Raw genomic sequence first — 21,103 nt, forward strand, 5'->3', positions numbered from 1 at the left:
CAATACTGGATTTTTTTTTTTTATTTTAGGAATGAGTTGTTAAATACAGAATTAAATGCATTAAAATGAGTCTCGATACACCTCAGGAGGTTTGAGCTAAGAATTTCAGGCTAAGAACGTGTCTCAAATTTTCATGAAATTATAGCACCTCTACAATTATAGCACTCTTACAGAGGTCATGAACGTGCCTAAAATAAGCCTTACCCACATGTGAACAAGTGGGGAGCAGTCATTTTGGAATACTTACAGATAAAATGCTCTGAGTTATAGGCACATAACAGAAAAAGAAGGAAAACCGGGGTATAACCACAAAACCCCTGGGTGATGGATTTCCGTCCAGTAATTTCCATCTCAGTCGACCAGAATTGGAAAGCTGCCCTGAGACCTAAGTGTGGAGCTGTGGGGCACACACGGAGAGGAAGGCTGGCGGGAAGATGAGAAGGATGGGCACTCATCCTGGATTCTTAGTCCTCCTCACCCTGATTTTGAGGGGAAGAGAGGGATATGGTGGGGGGTACCATGAGGAGGCCAGTCTCTGCTCACAGATTGGGTTTTCTTTTCCTCTCCACCTCTTCCCTCTTTTTCTACACGTGAACTCCTCACTGAAGCCTGACATGCTTCCGTGGGCAGCAAGTCGGAGTGGATTCGTGACTGATGACCCTTCCCAGCACATTTACATCTCAAAATTAAAACTGATGGCTATCCAAAATTTATAGCATGTGTAGGGCACATATTTTTGAGCTAGTTGCTTCTGACCATTTTTGGTTGTCCGTAAATGTTTTCTTTCGAAAAGATGATTGGGGGAAGAGTAAAAGGCCGTTGGTAGAATACCGGCTCCTGCCTCACGGGGTGGCAGCTGTCTCCCTCTCCCAGACCATCACCTCAGGTCCGGGAACAGCGCCATGCACACACTCAGAACCCTACATCCCCAGAGGACCCCTGCCTGCTTCCCTGGCTGGCTGCAGAGTGTACTTCTCCCGGTGGGGGGTGGTGAGATTCGGGATGCAGCTGATGCTGGGACAGTTCTTAGGAGGAGGCGTTTTTCACATTAACGTGGATGTGTATCCAGTCGGGGCGCATCCCTTCAGCTCCTCATTTAGAGAGCTGACATGATGTTCCTGGGAGGGAGGAGCTTTTCCCTCTCCTTCCCAGGCCACTGGTGCCCACCTGGGGTTGTGGGGACAGGGACAACTTTTCAGTGAACATGGTGGGGAGGGGGGACCTCCTATTAAATGGGCAAGACCTTGCTGGGCATGGAAGCTCCTTCCTGCTTCTCCCCATGAAAGTATCAGTAGAATCTTCGTTTTCTCAGGGTGATATACAGTTGTTCCTCTGATTTGTTTTTAAAATTGTTTTTGAGGATATCTGTACAATTTCTTTAACTTACAGAAGCAATTGCCATTTTATTTATTTCTCCCTCCCAAATTATGATATTTCTCTGTTTTTATAGCCTGATTGTTCCTTATTTTTCTCTTCATTTCCACTGTTGGTTCACCTCTCATTATTGTCAAGGCATGAAGAAGGCTGAAAACTTTGTTCTAAAACATCCCTGGTTTATTAGAATTTGGAAGTGAAATTCTGGTATTTGTATTCATAGGCACAATTTCTAGTATTTTGGACTCCCTAAGTGGCTCATTAGGTGGTTTGAAACACTTGGGATTTGAACAAATTTTGACTAGAATATGGGATTTCTGTAGTTTTCCTCTAGCTGTGAGAATTAAAATGGAAAACCTTGACAGAACCCCTAACCCCAAATCCAGGTGATTTTGTTCAGCATCTCACTCAGATACAGAATTTTCCCCGTAGTTCGTGTGCATGCCTCAGATTGTCCACGTATTGTGGTGAAATGGATCAAGGAGAACACAGGTTTTCACAAGGATAACTAGTGGCGTGGGCTCCCAAAGCATATTTCACAAATGATAAGAGGAAACAAGTTTCCTGTAATAAAATAAAATTAAATATGTGAGAGATACTAGAACCCAAGAAAATTTGGTAGAAATTTAAAGCTGGGTTCGGGGGTGGGTCATGTTTTTATCAGTTGCATGAGCCATTTTTCTTTCTCTTCCAGTATTGTCAGCAGCAATAAAATGTGGTTGGGGGCAAACCAGACTTTTGACATCTGAACCAGTTTCCTTACCCCACTTAGAGGAAAAACCAAAACTTGTCCTGATAAAGGATTTGGCTTGATAACTATTTTTAATGTTGTCCATACAGCTGAATTTTCCTGGGTTGGCAGCGACATTCTTTGGGTATTTTAAAGTGTTTTACTTTTCACCAGCTTAAAAAAGTCAGCCGTTCAGAAAATTAGGTGAGGAAAAGGTTTCCACATGTACGTAAACTTTAACATTGGAGATGAAACCTCTCAGCAGTGCCCTGGGCTGCCCCTTAGTTTTTGTGCTTCAGCCCCTGGGGAGAAGGGGTGGGCTGGAAGGTGCCAGGAGGATGTCCCCCTCAGTTCACCTGCTCTTGAGTGATCTTCATGTGACCTTTTGGAGCTATGGAACTACTCCAGTAATGTTTGGAGACCAGTACTATAGGGAAGTCCCTTTGGTGGTGTTATTGGTGTCATAGAGGCCCAAGGTCCCCTATGAAGAGGCTGCTGTAATTCCTCCAATACAGTACACAAGTTTTTATAAAGTCGTAAAATACTTTATATTCTTGTGTGTGTGACACATCACCATGCACGTAGTTATATTCTTAGCTTCTGAAAATTAAAGAAGTAAACTTAGAAGATTGATAAGAAGTTTTGCCATCTTCATTTATTTAAATGAAGGTTGGGGCAGTGTTGGTTGCCGAGAACCTGGAGGAGTTCAGCGAGGAGAACACAAAGGTAACCCTGCTGCATAGCCTGACTGCGACCTTTTAGGACTAGGGGCTCACAGGGGTGGGTAGAGGGACTCTTCATGTGCCTCCAGCGTGCTGGTTGGAATAAGCAGTTTGTAACATTAAAGGGATGGGCATGCCCGTGGGCTGGTTTCAGGGTATTGGGGAAGCAGCAGCTCTGCTCCCAGATGGATCCAGCCGGGCAGCCAGGCGCGCCCTCTGCACTGCTGGCTACTCGCCGCGGTTCCAGCTGAGTCGAGGGGAAGAGTGCAGCGCCCATCTCCCCACGAGGTCTTGACCGCAGTTCCTGTGGAGGGACGATTTACATATTACCAATCTAACGTGAAACAGGTTTGGGTTTAGTTTTCAAAATACTATATGTGAAACTATTCAAAGGAGGAAGGGTAATTGCCTCCAGATGTATACTTGGTTTTTTGCCAATTTCTTATGGAGAGTTACATGCACATCTCGTTAGGGAAGGTCACTCACACATTGGACATCTGAGAACCAAGTCCTCCTGGAAAGGCATGGCGGAGCCTGAACCATGACAGTTCGGCTGTGGACCTGTCTAAAGACATCCTTGTGGTAAAGAGCATCAGGGAAGTAGCTTATACTTTCTTGAGGTTATTTGGGAATCGTCCGTGTTTCCTGATGTAAAAGTGAATCAGATCTTTATTGTACTTCTAGAAGAACAATTCACAGTATTTAAGCAAAGGCACAAAAGCAAAATGGTTTTCTCTTGCTACTGTTAACTTGATTTTTCACGCAGTTAAGAAAGTTGAGATGGGAAGCATTGTTGTGCACCTGTCACGCAGAGCTGAAAATAGAGCTGCTGTCACTTCCACAGATCCTGCACTGTGTCTTCCCAGCCCTCAATTTCAGTTCCTGTTACAGACGGTCCTTACAACGATAGCTGCCTTGGCCTTACTGCTGAGCGGATTCGGGAGCCGGTGGGAGTCGGTGCGTGGAGGTCGCTGACGGTGTGAAGCAGGATGCTGGGTCCTGAGTCAGTGGGTAGTTCCAGGGAGGGGACACCTGTGCAAAGGCCTGCGATCACTCGGGCCTGGGACCTGCGGGATACTTCCCTGCACCGTGTGGTGCACCTGCTGAAGAGGCCCTTGTTTCGGACTCGCTGTCACGCCAGAAGCTCACTTATTGCCTTCTTAAGCAGTGGGCCCACCCAGGCATCAGTATGATTGGAAGTCTTGTATCTGGGGTTGTTTAGGGTAAACTGGCACGTAGTTTGGGCAGGACAAAAGGTATAAAGCAGTTGGCAATCGCTCTGAGAGTTTCTCACCAGTCTCTGTGCCCGTGAGGGGCCGTCACTAGATGTGGGTATCGGGGACAGCCGGGGGCTGTGCAGGCTTGATAGAGCGCCCCATATTTCCTCCCTGTCCTGCTGTAATTTCATTCGGGCGGCTGCACAGCTTCTGCCCAGACAGCACGACACAGTTCCTCTGGTGACTTGTTTCCTGCTGGTGTCTGCTGAGGCCCACCAGTGCCACCCAGTGGCCAGCGATGCTGTAACACCATAGCCTGCCTTGCAGTGTGACAAGGCCCTTAGTTTCATGCTTCTTGGGAAACCAGCCAATTAGAATGCCACTGATCCCTGTGCACACCAGCCTGCTTAGTTCTTTACCCCAAATGACTCATTTCTATTAGAAACAAATGGCCAGACCCTCAGAAACAGCTTCATCTGGGGCAGTGGGCTGGCCCACTGGAGCAGGTCCTCCTCTAGCTACTTAAGGTTTCAGCTAACTCCTTAAGTCATCGCCTGGCCTGGAAGTCAGGCAACGCTTTTTCTCCCCCACCAGCAGGCCCCCAGGATGTGGAAGCTCAAGGAAGCTTTGCTGCCAGAATGGCACAGACTTGGCATGCACTCCCACCAGGCCGTCTCCATCCAGGACGTAGGCAGATAACGGGTGGGGTTTGGGCATTGCGCCTGTGTCCACGCTGCAGTTAACTCTGCTTAGTGCTGCCAGCACGGTGCTGTTGCTGACCAGCAGGGAATCTGGCAGCACTGGAGGGAATCTGCCGTCTCCTGAAGCTGCCCTCAAGTGGGAGCATGGTTCTGCTTTTATTGAGCAGATTTTTTCTGGTTGCTTACAAAGTTATTCCTTGCCCTTCTATAAATTTGTACACAACATAATACAGTTAGAAGTGCATATGGGTGAAGAATTTGCAAATTTGATTTTAGTCTGCTCAAAAATAAGTGTTTCTCACTGTGAGGGCATTCCAGCGCTGCACCGCCATGGCTGTCATGCCACCTTACAGCTGGACCAGCGTCTATAGTAGTTGCTGGACAGAACTTTTTGCATGTTGTAAACGTTTCCCTTCGAAATGGGAGAGGGCCATAACCAGTTTGCTGTTAGAGTCTATGAGTTTCAGAACATTTTACCAATAATTTGCTTAATTATTACCTATTTATATACTCTCTGGTTTACCCATTTGTATATATAAATATATACCTATTTATATATGAGGCATAGGAGAAGGAAAGCAAAAGTTGACCATACAAAGGCAGAAGCAACTGATTGTATAAAACAGCAGCAGATGGTTAAGGAAAGCCATCCCCTGCTTGTTAATAGGTACCATTCGTTTACTGTTACCACTCCTGGATAGCGGGTCATTTTAATCACATGTATTGGAAGTGACCTAAAAATAATCTCTTCTCTTGGGTTTTCCCTGAATGAGAAGAAAACACCACTTATAACAGAAGTGTTGATCTTAGGTTCTGTTTTGGGGACCTGGAGCAAACGTTTTAGAAATTAATACAGATTTGTCACCTGAAACAATGTAAATGTCAAAAGACGAGATTTGTTTCAGGCCCCGTCACACAAGTATCCCAAATGTTACAGTCTGAGGTTTCTGGAAGCACCTCGGGCCGGCTTTCTAGAGTTATTTACAAGTGTGCTACTAGAGTACTTGCAGCAAAGTTTGTGTTTATAAAAGGCAGTAACTGAACTGGCTTAGGTCCCAATTTTAATCCTGACTGGTTCCTTCCTTCTTGACTGCTGATGGTTGGCTTCCCTGCGGGTTCCCCCTGTCATCTAGCACCGGATCCTCGCTGTGCTCCGTCCCCATTTGTTCCTCTCCCTCATCCCCCCATTTTCCCCTAAGAGAAGGGGCCCCCCTCCATTTTATTTAACCTAAACTTGAGCAGTCCCACAGGTTAGATGCTATGAACCTTGTTAGCCAATCTGAGTTGGTAAAAAATTTGCAAATATTGTAACTGCTTAGGGATATAAACTTGATCTGATGAAATAATACAGGTAGAAATGTAGTTTTTCTCTTTGTTCCTATTGTGTCCCTGTTTTTTATTTTGTCAGACATTGTCATTGCTTTATAGTGTACTTTGTTTAGAAATCCAGCTCCCAAAGGAATGAAGCCTTCAGAGCTGACTGTTGATGACGGCGGACGTGGGTAATGACAGGCAGGGCAGGTGTAGAATGCAAGCCGGCCGCTCGCTGGGGGAGCACAGTGGTCTTTGGGAAGCCTGGCTAGTTTAGGCCTGGGTACGCCAGGAAGTGCTGGGGTCCAGTAGACAGGCTGCCTTGGGCAGGGGTGGGCAGGGACGTGAGGTTGGGAGGCTTTGTGAGATGAAAGTGGGGGATTTAAAGTCAGAATTGATGCTTGATAACAATGAAGCTCGTCTAACACTGTCCTAAGTTTTGGATCCATGTAGTGAAACTTCATAAAATTAGGTAATTTGATTTATAAAGTGGAAGCAACTTAGGCTCACCAGGCATTTAGTGCCCATTGCTGAACCGGCATCACTGGCTGCTGAAGGAGGGAGTTCCTTGAGGGCGGCCACTCGGGCCCTCTGCCGAGATGACCAAGGCCAGCGGTTTGTTGGCTGAGCTGGGGCCCCTGGTGCTGTGAATGCCTCGGGTAGGCTGTTTGTTGGGTCAGGCCTTGTCTGTAGAGTCTCACCTCTTTCCCCAGATTTTTCAGCCTTTCTCCTTGGCCATTGGGGACAGTTAAAAGGAGCACTGGTGGCTGACTGGTGATTGATTTATTGATTGATTTTTAATCCCTGGGTAAAATTGAAAGATCACTGGAGCATCTGTTGAAGTTCTCCACTTTGGTGTTTGGGAGTTTTGAGGCTCCCTGCTGTGTGGGTAGTTTGAGAAAAGCCTACACCTAGGGAGTCGGTTTCTCCATCTGTCCCTTGTGTGCCTTGACTGCCTACCCTAGGTGGCACTCCACATGGAGTCCTGGCTCACTTACTGGGCCACCCTTTCCCAGCCATTTTGCTCCTCTGGATTTCTGCCATTCTGTGTGGCATGCCAGATCGAGGACCATCTGTAAAGGTGCCACCTGCAGTCACGTCACAGCTCCCCAGTGTGACTCTGTTCGGCCACATGTCACTGAGACCGACGGGCTGCAGCACTGGCTTAGGATTGTCTTCTTTGCTTACCAAAGACCTTCTTTCTGATGATCTGTTACAGGATTAAATGAAATCAGTCCTTTAGCATACCCTCTCTTTAAAGAAAGTACTGGCATCATATAAAGATTTTTGTGCGAGTGGAGGGGTTTTGATATTGTTTTTGTTTTAGCTTTTGACTACAGTCCTTGTTTGTATTAAAAGCACTAGTTTATTATTTTACCCAGTAATTGACTGTAACTAGAGGGTTGTAAATGGGAACATTTATATAACAGCATATTGTATTCCTGTCATTTAACTCTTAGTATAAAAGTGATTGATCTTCCCCATGTTGCAAGTTTCTGTCAACTTTCCATATTTTATTATTGTCATCGTGATCAATTGACTTTTGTCCAAGAGAATGGTGAGCACCTGTGAGTGCCCCTCCCTCCCCCCAAGAATGGACTGTTGCTGGTCCTTCCAAAGCCCTGGGGGCAGGGGGGATTTGCGTTTAAAGAGAATTTGTCTGTTTGATCCATCCTGAAAAGATTTTTTAAACTCATGTTTACAAAAAAAATTGCCCTTGAATTCTTAATGAAAATGCTCTTCTAAATACCTTTTTTTGACAATGTGAAATTTGCCTTCAGTTTTCAAGCTTAGCTAATGATTGAAATCAAGCCTTTGATGACTAAAGTTTGTTGGTTGAAGTAAAAGGTTTAATGTAATAATAAAGCATTTTTTTTCTGGAAAAAAGTATGGTCACTATCATAAATATTGCTAGCAGCCCTTAATTACATACCTCTTCTGGATTTAATAATTACTTTAAAAATCCTTTTCTCTAAATCTCATGCAGTAATGCTGGTAAGCTTTTGCTAGTTTAGAGGGAGTGTGCTTTTCCAAGGCATTGGCGGCGCACACCTGCTGTCCCCCTGCCTCGCTAAACCTGCCACATGTCCTTTGCAGCCGTGAAGGAGGACAGACGAGTGGAGGAGCACACGGCCACGGCGGCCGCAGCGCCCAAGAAGACAGCTCCTCCAGGCTCCTCAGTGGCCGGCAGACAGCCTTCATCCAGGAATCTAGTTCCAAAGAAGCCGCCTCCTTTTGCGAATGTGGCAGCAGCCAAGTCAGCCATCAAAAAGGCTCCCTCGGGCTTCAAGGGCACCATCCCCAAGAGGCCGTGGCTCTCGGCCACCCCCTCGGGCGGCACTTCTGCTGCCAAGCAGGCAAGGCTGGCGCCTGTTGCTGCCACAGCTGCTTCCAAAAAGTTGCCAGGCTCTGCCCCTTTGGTGGGAGCCATCAGGAAGCCGGTGGCGACCTCTGTTCCCTTGGCCTCTTCTACCCCAGGACGCCTGGGGACCTCAAGCCCCACTCCATCACAGCCAAATTCACAAATTCGGCAAAACATAAGACGCTCTCTGAAGGAGATTTTGTGGAAAAGGTGAGCTATTGTGCTTGATTTACTTATCTGTTAAAGCAGAAGTTTTCCATTGAAGGTGGTCATCCAGGACTGCCCGGCTGCGTAAATGGTGTGATGTATGCAAGCACAGTGGTTTACAAAGTTCTGTTTGGATTCCTTCTAGAGTCAGTGACAGCGATGACTTGATCATGACGGAAAATGAGGTCGGGAAGATCGCCCTCCACATCGAGAAGGAGATGTTCAACTTGTTCCGAGTTACAGATAATCGCTATAAGAGTAAATATCGCAGCATCATGTTCAACCTCAAGGATCCCAAAAACCAGGTGCGTGCCTGCTCCTCAGAGGTGGAACATTCCAGTCACAGAGGTAAACTTGCTAGCTAGTTTCTTTTAGCTGAGTTTCACAGTAATAAACCAAACAGCATTTTGAACATTTATATCCTTTTAGTGAAAGCTAACAGGTATTTTTATCTTCTGTGACACTTGCCATAGGTCTCATGTTATTGGTGTGGAGAATATTTGTTTATCCTTCCCTTGCCTCCCTTAACTGGAGTCCTGGGGCTCTCACTGGCTCCCTAAAGTTCACCTTTATTTCACCAGATTAGTTTCTTCTAAGCACGGCTATAAAATTATATTCCTCTCATTTCGTGGGCTCCAGAGTAAAGTTCACGTTCTTTATCCTAGTATATGAGTATCTCCGTACCAGGGCTTCAGATGACCTTTTCTGCCTTACCGTTCCCTGTCAGTTGAGCGAGCTGCCAGTTGGATTTCCTGGGGTTAGTGAGGAGTACTAGCACTCCCTGCAGGGCTCACCATTGGACGGGTGCTTTCACAATGGGCTGTGGGGCACTGAGTCGTCACAGCAGCTGTGGCTGGGCAGTATTGTTCCCATGGGATCGAATCGGGAATTAAGACTGGAAAAGGGGTTAGTCGCTTGCCTGATGTGGCTTCTCCTGCACACCGGGGTCACGGTCTTCTGGCGTTCTCTCCATCAGCGTTCTCTCCATTGGCCTCTTCAAGAGGGTCAAGTACTCTTGACTCTCCACCCTGCCGTGTTGACCCCCAGGCAGAAGTGATTTCTTCCTGGCTTTGTACCTAGCACTGCCTTTTTGGGTTGATTCTATTTTCTCTGAGGAGGGCTTTATCGCAGGAGGTGCAGCGTAGGCCTTGAGGTCAGCTCTCTGACCTTAGTGCCCGTGTTCTTTGGGCGCATTTGCTCTTCAGTGGAGGTGCCCGGTGTGTACTCTGGGCTGCTGGGGAGCTGGATGAGATCAGGCCCTGCTGTGCTTGATCCGATGCTTCAGGCCTTCGTCCTGCTGTCACGCACCTCTGGGCAGGGACTCCTCCTGCTGTTTTTTCTTCGTCCTCTCTAGTGTCTTATAAATAGATACTCACATGTTTTTGAATAAGTAAATGAAAGATGTTTGTTTATAGGGACTCTTCCATCGTGTTCTGCGTGAAGAAATCTCTTTGGCAAAACTTGTGAGAATGAAACCAGAAGAACTTGTGTCTAAAGAGCTTTCCGTGTGGAAAGAGAGGCCAACAAAACCTGTGAGTGTGGAGGGGAAGTGGCTGCTTGACTCTCCAGAAGTGAATTAACAGACTGTCAGCCTGAATGAGTCCCAGAGAAGGTTTAAGGCTTGTGTTTATCTTTTCCTCTCAGGTGATGGAGTCCCGACCTAAACTGCATAATGAAAGTAAGAAGACTGCCGCCAAACAGGAGACGGTTCCCGACATGGAAGACTCCCCGCCGGTGTCAGACTCAGACGTAAGCATTGGGCTCCCCTGGTCACAGAGTCGGCTAGACTGAACCCATTCCAAGTGTTTTTAGGTGGCTGCGCTTATCCCAGTATATGTGGTTGTATTATTTCTCAAGAACTTGTGTTCAGTGGTCCTTTTTTTCCCCCAGTGTTTCTTAATCACGTGAGCTGTTTTTTCATATGTGCTCTGAATTTGGAGGTGGTTTTGGAAAGAAATGACTGGCTCTATTGTTTCTTTTACTTGTAGGAACAGCAAGAGTCTATACGAGCCGTCCCTGAGAAAAGCACAGCGCCCCTTCTCGATATCTTCAGCAGTATGTTGAAAGACACAACGAGCCAGCACCGGGCGCATCTCTTTGATCTGAACTGTAAAATTTGTACAGGTGAGCATAGGTTGGGGGAGGAAATATCAGAGATGAGACTTAAATGAGTGCCTTTGTTTAAAGTCACGGATCCTTCTAATGGCAATTGTATTCGACCCAAGTTTTATAATTTTTTTATAATTTTTATTTTTATTTTTTTCCCCCAAAGCCCCAGTAGATAGTTGTATGTCATAGCTGCACATCCTTCTAGTTGCTGTATATGGGACGCGGCCTCAGCATGGCCGGAGAAGAGGTGCGTTGGTGCGCGCCCGGGATCCGAACCTGGGCCGCCAGCAGCGGAGCGTGCACTTAACCGCTAAGCCACAGGGCCGGCCCTCGGCCCAAGTTTTAAAAATTAGAAGGCTCGGATGGTTTTCTGAAGTTGATGAAGTTAGTTGTACCTTTACAGTGTTGAGTTGTTATACTTGCAAGAAATTATCATCTACTCGTGGGCAAGCTGTGCCGTTAAATGTGTCGGCTCTCTCACGAAGGCCTTCCTCATATGTTTCAGGTCAGGTTCCATCATCAGAAGATGAACTAGCTCCGAAAAAACAAAAATTGTCGGTTTCTGCTAAGAAGGAAGAGTCAAAATCTAAGTACGACAGCTCCCCCTCGGATCCACTTCTCAGTTCAGTTGATGAAGTGGTACCAGAAACTCTGCCCGAAAATGCTTCTGAGGCAGACCTGGAAAGTGCTTCTCCTGCACACCTGGAGAGAAAGTATTTCGCCGTGCCTCCAGGAGATGGCCATCCTGAGCCCTCCGCCCTGGAAGGTGCCTCCTCCTGCCCAGCCTCCTGTGGGGGTGGAGTGCTCACCACGGTCACGGTCTCTGGCCGAGACCCCAGGACTGCACCAAGCGGGTCATGCACAGTTACAGTCCCCACAGCAGCCCACCTGGACAGCACCCACCCGATGGAACCCCGACAAGACATCCCGAAGCCTGCTGCAACCTCTGTGACAGTGCCCAAGTCCATACTAGCTAAGCCGTCCTCATCCCCCGAGCCTAGATACCTCCTGTCAGTCCCACCGTCACCAAGCATCAGGTGAGGTCTCCACCTGAGGTCTGAACAAGCCCAGCACATCTCCTTTGCTTTAGATTAACAGAAGGAGCAGTTATGAGTGATGCAGTAGTGCAGCTCCAAAATCTACCCAGAAATACAACTTTACTCTTTAATATTTTATAAAGGCATTTTTTTAAAGGCCCAGTTTTAGGATACCTAATTATCATTTTACAAGTATAGATCTTGAAAACTGAAGTTTACATTTATGGTCGTCTGGTTTCGTTGCCTATTCAGTTTATATTTCATTGACCAGAATTTGTATCTATATCATTATGATTAAAGTAGTTCGTTTGAAAAAAGAAGCTACCAGAACTTGCAGGAATTCACTTTTGCCTTTATAAATATAAAAAATGTTCATACTTTGGAAATTCTTTGTGCAGAGAGATTTACTTATTTTCTATGGTTTTGTTTTACAGCATCTCAGAGTCGCGGTCCCCTCCAGAAGGAGATACGACCCTCTTTTTGTCTCGACTCAGCACCATTTGGAAAGGATTTATTAACATGCAAAGTGTAGCGAAATTTGTCACTAAGGCATATCCTGTCTCTGGATGTTTTGATTATCTCAGTGAGGTTAGAACCGCGAGAATGTGTGTGTGTGTCTGTGCGTGTGCACGCGCACATCTCTCACAAGAGTTCTGATCCCATACTAGAGTCAAATGTGTGGCAGTTTTCCAGCTGAGCGTCTGGGTGCATAAGCCTCTCTGAAGGCAACATAGGGACTACTGTCATGAGTCAGCAGGTCGACAGTGTGGACAGTGGCAGAAAGTCGAATGAGAAATCAGGCATTCCAACTTTTATGAAAAAGCTGAAGTTCGTTTCCCCCTCTCCCCGTTCAGCGGGGGCATCCACCCAGTGTGTGCTTGCGCCCAGCCGCAGGCGTGGCAAGGCACGTGTGACCTGCCTGGGTGTGGAGTGACGCACACAGCAGTTCCTTTATTTTTCAAAATTAATGAAAACGGCCCTAGCAAGGAGCAGTAAGTCGGTCATTTCTGGGTATTATTTGAATTATTACTACATGTGTGTGTTTATAAAAGGTAACAAACGTGTTTTGCCAAATGTAATCCTGTTTGGAGAAGGTTTTCATCCTGCCGCCCTTGGGTTTGCTACTCATCCCCCTGGATGTGAGGGACCCAGCAGCACAGAACGCAGTTACTGCTGTCTTCTTTGGAGTAGTTGTGGTTTCCCTGAATCTCGGGTAGTTCAGTGCCTTGAAATTACTACATTAGTCTCTGTAAATGCTGCAGCTTTACCGGTCATTTATCCAAGGTACATTTTGTTTAGGACCTGCCCGATACGATTCACATCGGTGGAAGGATTGCGCCGAGGACAGTTTGGGATTATGTCGGCAAACTCAAGTCTTCTGTGTCTAAGGTACCTGTTCACAGTCTAGTCTCGGCACCCGTGGAAGAAGGTGTTTGTTTAAACACAGCTTTCTTGCACTTCTCATCTTGATGGGTTAACACTCGAAATATCAGCCTATAGTTAGATACTTCCAGGTGAATGTTTTAAGTTTATAGCTGGATAACTGTGTGAGTGTGTCTGAAGAATGCTATGATGCAAGTTTTGTCACTGATTTATTTTAATAATGTTTATGCAGTTCATTGTTAGTAAGATACTTTGTTTTCTTACTGTTTTGTGACTGAAGTAGGGGTGGGGCTGGATGGTGGCCTGGCTGGGGCGTGTGACCTGAGCTCTTAACAGCCTTTGGTTTCTGTGAACCCCTGAGATGGAGCCGCGCTGTGTGTGTCAGCATGTACAGTGCTCCTTGGGAAGGGGCTGTAGCTTCTGTCAGGCTCACACAAGGGTGTGGACCTCTCATCTAGTATAGCCCTCCCATTTCTGGCTTCCCTAGCTCTCACAGCCAGTTGATCATGACCGCAGTCATCACAGGGAGTGAAAGCTTACTCCTTACTAGATGCAGCACTAGGCTAGCGCTGCACGTGGGTTGTCTTGTCGGGTGAGGACTCCGTGAGATGGGCACTGTTTTGAGGACACTGGGGCTGTGAGTAGAAGTATTGAAGAGAGTCCTGCTGAAACCAGGATTGGAATCCAGCAATCGGATACTTGAGCCTGACTCTTTTTACCACTTCGTTATTTTAACACGTTGGACTACAGGACTAGGAAAATCAAAAGCAGAGAATTGCTCATTTCTCTCATTTCAGACTGCTTTTGAGGTTTAGCTGCAAAACGACAGCAGATGCCTTGCAGAGTAGCCGCAGGTCGATGCCCTGTCCTGGTCTCTGTTGCAGGAGCTGTGTCTGATCCGCTTCCATCCCGCAACGGAGGAGGAGGAGGTGGCCTATATCTCCCTCTACTCCTATTTTAGCAGCCGTGGCCGCTTCGGCGTCGTGGCTAATAACAGCAGGCACGTCAAGGACCTCTACCTGATCCCACTGAGTGCGAAGGACCCTGTTCCATCCAAACTCTTGCCCTTTGAGGGACCAGGTAAGCACCAACTTACTGAGTGGTGATGGGGCACGTCCGATCCCACATGTCCCCTTCGCACCAACACCGAGTCCTGCTGAGTTTGTCACATGTAGATCTGCCGCCTCACCCAAGTTGTGGCTTCTAGGACCAGGAGTTAGCAGTATGGATGAAGCAGCGTTTAGCTATAGAACTCAGCTCTTGGGATATTAGAGGGTGACACTAGGAGTACCCTTCTTATTGGCATGAAGTGTCTTAGACAAGTTTTATGAAGAGAGAAAAAACTCACAGCGTCCAACCAGCATGTCACAGTCTCAGGTCAGTGGTGTGTTCCAGTGCCCAGGAACCCGGAGGAGAGCTGCAGAGAAAAGGTAGTACTTCCTCCTGGCTTATCGGGTCACAGTCTTCACTCAGATGGGATTTTTATTCTTAATCCTCAGCTCCGGAATGAACAAAGATTAGTCAGAGGCTTCTTTCCTCATGGAACAGGGATTAATTTCCAGGAACTACAAGAGACAGTGTAAAGTAGAAAAATATTTCCAGAAATAATGGCTTTTAAACCTGCTGCTCAAATTTTAATAAGTTCTTTTATCTTTGGCAAACTGCTTTGTGTTTGCTCATTCCTAGAAAGTGCTGCTTTTAAAGGATTACTTACAAATTAACCTAAACAAAGAGTTCAGACTTGTCAAGGGGTTGAGGGTGATTCCAAGGGGGACGTGGTGTGTGAGGGTCCAGCTCTTTCTTAGCCCCTGAGGAGAAGCTCATGTGACTTAAGTTACGCAGTTGGCGAAAGATGCCTAAATTGAAGCTTCTCCTTGGCCTTGAAGTCCCCAAAGGATTGATCATACCTAGAAGATGAGATGTCTGACACGCAGTGAATGCTCTCTGAAGTGCTTTATTGTTCTAGAGGCGATAGCTGAGCGCCCCGAGCCATTGCTGGTGCCGCCTAGACCTGGCACCTCCGTGTCCTTGGCTCCTGTCACCAGTCCTTGGCAAGTGCTCCTGCCGCAGCCACAAGCTGACCTCCCATCGCACCTGAGCTAGCTGGGACCCCTCTCCCGGGCCCCGCTTACGGCCAGAGCCCACCACCCACAGGCACGCCCTCAGGTCCTGACTGGAGCACATTCTTCACACTTGAAGTGGGCTCATCTCGTCCCTCCTTTTTAGAATTGTGCCCACAAAGGTATTGGTTGGTGTCAGTAATTGCAGGGTTAAATATTTACTGACACGATTCATTAAATTATCTTAAGGCCAAATACATTTTAAAAGCCAAGTACTTTAGGGTGTCATCTCATACTCCTTGGGGTAAAGAAATGCCACCTCATGGGTGGCAGAAAGAGCCTCAGAGGTTCTTGATGAGCAGCTGTGTGAAGCACACTGGCCAGCTCCTTGGACGACCATGGAGGGAAACACGTCCTGTGTTCCTGAGGTGAAGATGAAGAAGCTGACTTCTCAGGTGTCTTCAGAGAACCTCTGGTCAGTCACATGTGTAGAAGCTTGTGTGTAGGATCTAGTGTAAGCACGTGATTCCTCGCTAACACAGACACCTCTCAGCGCTAAAGCACTTGTTGATAACAGAAACGTGAGTTAGTAGATCCTGAGGCTTCTCTTTTAAACAAAACTGAAGCACTATTTCATCCTTGTCTGAGCTGCTCTCACTGCTGCATCTGCAGACTCAGCAGTGGGAGCTTCCCTGAGCCCATCCCAGTTACATCTTGTCAGAGGAGCAGGGGAAGAAGCGTGCCTGCCAGACATGGGCCTCGTGACAGGCCCTGGCGTGACAGGGACAGAAGGAGTTCAGGTTCACTCTTAGGTGGGAACTGGTTCGCTGCAGTGGACAGGAGGGGTCAATCAAGGGAGACTGCCAGAGGAGACCCTCCATTGGAGCCATGGTGCGAGTTGGGGTCATGTGGGTGCAGTCCTGGGTGACAGCCCGGCTGGGAAAGGAGAGGGCCACACTGGTGTCCAAGGTGACATGAGGAACAGGAGGGCTGGGCTGGGCAGAGGTGCTTGCCCTATCTGCTAAGCGTGTTGGGCGCTGACCACCAAGACACGGTGATTGGCCGAGTGGACATCACTCATCTCACCCTCGTGCCTGAGGCTCTGACACTGCCTGAAGGGAACGCCCAAAAGACCCGCAGACTTGCATCCACAGCCAAGAACAAATGTGTTTTGTTAAAATAGTGAGAAGGGTTTTAGAAACGTAGTAATCAATGAAATTTTGCCAATAAGCTTTTAAAGATTATTTTCAGAGCTTCGTGTAAATCTAAGCGTGTTTAATTTAGTATATTATCTTTTTTATTCTCATATCATTGTTTGACATTAATATCTATGTATGTTTTATACATTTCCACATCAGCTGACAAACTCAACCCCAGGCCAGGTTAATCTATCTGTGCTGCTTCACATATTTATAGCGTGGCTTGGTGCTCTCTGGATACAGATGCTCGTGTGTCCTGGTTTCATGGTGCGTGTGTTTGGAAGGCTGGGCATGTGTCCTGATTTCATGATGTGTGTGTCACTTGTGTGTGTCACGAGTGTGTGCACGTTAGGAAAGTTGGGCATGGGAATGTTTTTCCCGTCTGCGTGGTGGTCCCTGTCCTCACAGAGTTAGTCTCTGCACAGCATCCTTTGAAGGCACAGACCCAATCTGAGGGTGACAGTGATGTCCCTCAGCAGAGCAGCCAGCAGGACCTGGCAAAAGCCCCACAGCCTGATGGCAGCGCCCTTGACTCCCACTGCAGCCCAGCAGGAGGGAGCATTTATCCCTGTTCTCCAAGGGAGTAACCTGCGCTGCTCACCATTGTCGCTCGCCTGACGTCACACATCCAGTAAGTGGTCGAGCCAGGGTTTGCCCCTGGTCCTGTCTCCATTCCCACGCCTTGCTCTGAGTCCCAAGGCCTTTTCGCCCCTCAGTTCTCTGTGCAGTGCATGAAGCACGGGCCTTGGTGGGACACAGAGCTCCAGCTTTGGGGAGCTGCCAGTCTGGGTAAGGGGACTGATGTGTAAGCAGATGGAGCCGTCCGCTGTGGGCGTGTGTGAAGGAAGTTATATTGGAGGTAGAGAGGATAGTGCAGGAGAGAATGACCATCTCATACACATACCTCCGCTTATGAAATCCTGTCATACCTATAGGAAATCACAGGTGTCTCTCAGCTCCTGGCCTCGGGAACCAGGAGATTTTGATGCCATGGTGTTCTCCCCCAGCTCGTACTGCTCACGCTGGAGAAGCAAGTGTTCCTAGACCATGTCCTCACCCACTGAGGCCTGCGGTGGCCTGCCCCCTCAGTCAGTGCCTCGGTGTTGTCTCAGCTACGTTCTGTCAGCAGTAAGCAGAGGAGTGGTCTCCACACACCGAGTTCCCACACAGCATTCAGAACACATCCAGCGCAGGCTGCTTCTCAGAGCGTTTCTGTCCTTGCGTATTTTTATCACTTGTGCACCGAAATGCCGGGTCATCGTCTTCTGTCACACGGTGCCGTTTTTTAATAACTTGCCAGCGTTCTTTCAGAGGACAGCTGGAAAGCCTGAGTCCCTCAAATCCCGCTGACCGTCTTCCACTTTGGATGTTAGCCCAGCTTGATGCCACTTACACAGACGGGGCTTCACCGCTGGGGACTTGGGGGCTCAGATGGTCTGCACGTCTTGGAGCCTTATTTATGGAAGGAAGACCAGTCAGAGTGGATGCTCGTCTGTGTGCTTCCCTGCGTGACCCCAACAGCACTGGACCTAGGCCAGGGCACCCGTCAGTCCCAAGTGAATCGTAGGGCTCAGGTTCTCCATTTAGAAGGCCTGTGGAGTAATGTTGGGTTTCTAAGACAGGCACACACTACCCAGAGGGCAGAGACACCGCCTTCTTAGGAGTTCTGATGGAGAGGGCCATTTCTTAGAATGTTTAAATCCATGGTGTTGTCTTTCGGTATTCACTTTTAACTGCTTTCTAAATTAGCTGAAAAATTCTGTGACTTGAAATATTGTCAGGTAAGCATTTCTTCAGTTTTCGTGTGTGTGCATATCAATAGCTGTACACAGATATTGTAATTGAAGTCAAATAGAGTATCAAATGGAATGTACTACTCTTCTTCAACATCAATAAAAATATTTCATGGAAACTGGTCATTGTTTGTTTGAATTTGAACCGTTTGGTAGTTCTTGGTACCTATCACAGGTCCACCGAGATGGAGGACGAAAGTCTCCACCTTTGGTTTTCATGAGCCAACCTGATATACCTCTGGGACTGCGGCCCAGCTGAGGGCGTGCAGGCCGGCACTGCTCTGGGGGCACCTGGATGAAGATGGACAACGCTCTCCTTTTACCTGAAATGCGCACTAACAGCGGCTTTGCACAGGTCTTAGGGATTCAAAGTTGGAGAGAGGGAGAGGTCTGTGTGTGTGTTTGTGTGTGTGTGTGTGTGTGTGTGTGTGTGTGGTGAAGGGGGAGGTACACTATTTCCCCTGTATTTGCCAAGGCTCTTTCTAGCCAGTTCATACTTAAGAACTACTGCCTATTAATTCCCACACAATTTGTGTTCCAGCAGGTGTGAAAAGTTTGGTGGACTCAGACCATAAGAGGTTTTTCATTTTAAATAATGAATAATGGAGCATGCCAGATAGATTTAAGGGTAAAAGCAGCATTTTAATAGTTTTAAAGTTAAGGAGTCAGCTTTCAGGTGGTTTATTAACACTAAGCTTTGTCCTGCGATGGTCCAGTTTGAGGTGCGTTGGGGAGGCCCTGGAGGACTGCTTCCCGGCCACTCCCTCGCACCCCTATTGTGACACACCTGGATACAGATCCTGGTTTTGGTCTGCTCTCAGGAAACCAATTGGCACACATCTTTTCAGATGTCCCCTTGTCCCTGGGTTTGTCCACTTCTTTTTTGCTGCGGGTGGTCTGATTCTAACCACTGGGGCTGAGGCTAGACCCTTCCACCGTGAGGACCCAGGGGATGCCTACATGCAGCTAAAAAGGCTTGTTTTCATCTACACAATACATTCTGAAGACAGACATTTGCTCTCTCATTTTGGAGAGGGCCAGGACAGTGGTGCCAACGCCCTTAGTCTGATGGACACTCCTTATGTGGAAGTGGAGGGTGGCACATTTAACTGCAGCTGGCATTTCAGTGTCGCACCCACCTCGTTGCTTGTTTTCATCTACTTTATGAATTAGAAACCTCATGACAGCCCTCAGAAGGGAGGCGGGTAAGTAAGCATGCCTCCTCCCAATAACGGAGAAAGGGATTTTGCAAAACCAGAGAAGCATCCCTGTGCCTGGGCTGGAGCCAGTATGGTCACTGCTTCTGGACCTTCTCAGGGCATCCAGTCTCTCTCCGGGGGTAAGGCTCCCCAGTGGGCGATCCTGGAGAGGCCCCAGGCTGGGAGTGGGACCCCGGGAAGGGAAGCTGGCCCTCTACCACTCACCAGATGTGGGTAACCTTGTGATCTCCTGTCAGTGGTCACCTTGTCAGACACCTGCCTTACGCGGTGCAGAGCAGGATTGAGTTTGGGGAATACTCTCTCAGGAAAGATTGCCTGCAAGGCCCAAGATAGATCAGAGAATTTTATTGTTTCTTCCATGAATGTAAGTTATTTCCAAGTTGCTAGTTATATTTCAAATATTTATGCAACCATAACATGAACATATGAATCAGATGATAAGATTTGACTACTTCAATATAGAGGTATGCATGTTTGAGACAGCCCAATTTAAATTTAAAATCTTGGGGAAGATTAGTGGGGAAATTTAAAACTAACACAGAGCTGGCTCTGGAGCTTGATTAGACACGTAACGAGCGTGTGCAGGTGAGGTGGGCAAGAATTGAAGCATTTAAAAATGCTTCAATTAGATGCCAGTCTCCAGACAGCTTGCTGTTTTCAGAACAAATGTAAAGATTAGGTAATTTTAAACATGACTTTACCTATAATGAGTATGACAATAAAGGTTAAAATCTGAAGGATCTTGCCGAGGCTGGGATATACTAATGATTAGTAAGCACATTAAGCCATTAGAAGTGTTCGTTGGAATGGTGCACTTCATGAGCCCGGAGACCATGTCTTCCTGGGTCTAACACGACTTACTTCACACACAGCGCAGTGACCTGAAACTTGATTGATGCCACAAGCCCTAGTGTTGGCACTTTAGAAGTGGAGCTTTTCCTTAGGAAGTGGCATAGCCCCTCTGTGTTGATGACAAGTCGTGGGCCCTGGCTGCTCGAGGGGGCTTCCCCACCCCAAGAGACACCCCCCCGCCGCCAGCCCTGGCTCACACCCACCCACCACATGGCCGTGCACATTCCTTCACCTCTGCTCCTGGTGTCAGGTTCTTCAGGGAGAAGGAGGCTTACAGAGCCGTCCCCCAGCTTCCGCTTGTGGCTCTGTCCCTTGAGCGTTCAGCACGTAAACCTGTTCTGCAAGCTCTGGGACCACTGTCAACACACGTTTGGTCCAGAAAGGCCATAATAGCCAATTGATCATACCCCAAAACTGGATTTGAATAGGCTATATTCAGTAAATAGCTATAGTGAGGGAAGTACTATTTTAGGTTAAAGTGTCCTTAATTCATGTTAATTAGAAAATGAACTTGATAGATTACCTTTCACATCTGCCCAGCAGAAACATCTGGATGGGATACTCAGTGTGCTCTGCCTGACCTCCCAGTCTCTGTTCCCTCCTTTCTCTGATAAACGCCTACGTTTCAGGAGGCCAGGGCGAGGACATTGTGGAAGCCATTGCTCTAATGCAAGGGTGGTGAGGGCCTGGGATGGATGGATGTCTTCAGTGGGCGTCTCAGCTCCCGCACACCAGCCTGTGAGGGACACCACTGGGAGCCGGGATGGCAGCGCATGTCACTGCGTGTGTGCGGGCTCACCCCAGCTCACTGAGTGCCAGGTCCTCC

General features: G+C 47.6%; 1 protein-coding gene across 8 annotated transcripts in view; it reads left to right on the plus strand.

Annotated features, from left to right (window-relative positions):
* Positions 1 to 21,103, plus strand: part of DIDO1 (death inducer-obliterator 1) — a 58,280-nt gene that overhangs the window by 31,074 nt on the left and 6,103 nt on the right. For all 8 annotated transcript variants that reach the window (XM_087444999.1, XM_087445003.1, XM_087444998.1 and 5 more), the window contains 9 exons: positions 8,153 to 8,627; positions 8,770 to 8,929; positions 10,040 to 10,156; positions 10,269 to 10,373; positions 10,613 to 10,748; positions 11,239 to 11,770; positions 12,205 to 12,358; positions 13,070 to 13,159; positions 14,038 to 14,233. In XM_087444999.1, the coding sequence (XP_087301125.1) occupies positions 8,153 to 8,627; positions 8,770 to 8,929; positions 10,040 to 10,156; positions 10,269 to 10,373; positions 10,613 to 10,748; positions 11,239 to 11,770; positions 12,205 to 12,358; positions 13,070 to 13,159; positions 14,038 to 14,233 (1,965 nt within the window). The remainder of the gene's footprint in view (positions 1 to 8,152; positions 8,628 to 8,769; positions 8,930 to 10,039; positions 10,157 to 10,268; positions 10,374 to 10,612; positions 10,749 to 11,238; positions 11,771 to 12,204; positions 12,359 to 13,069; positions 13,160 to 14,037; positions 14,234 to 21,103) is intronic.

Source organism: Ceratotherium simum, chromosome 21 (genome assembly GCF_057802395.1).
Source record: "Ceratotherium simum simum isolate JZ-2026a chromosome 21, ASM5780239v1, whole genome shotgun sequence".
NCBI lineage: Eukaryota > Metazoa > Chordata > Mammalia > Perissodactyla > Rhinocerotidae > Ceratotherium > Ceratotherium simum.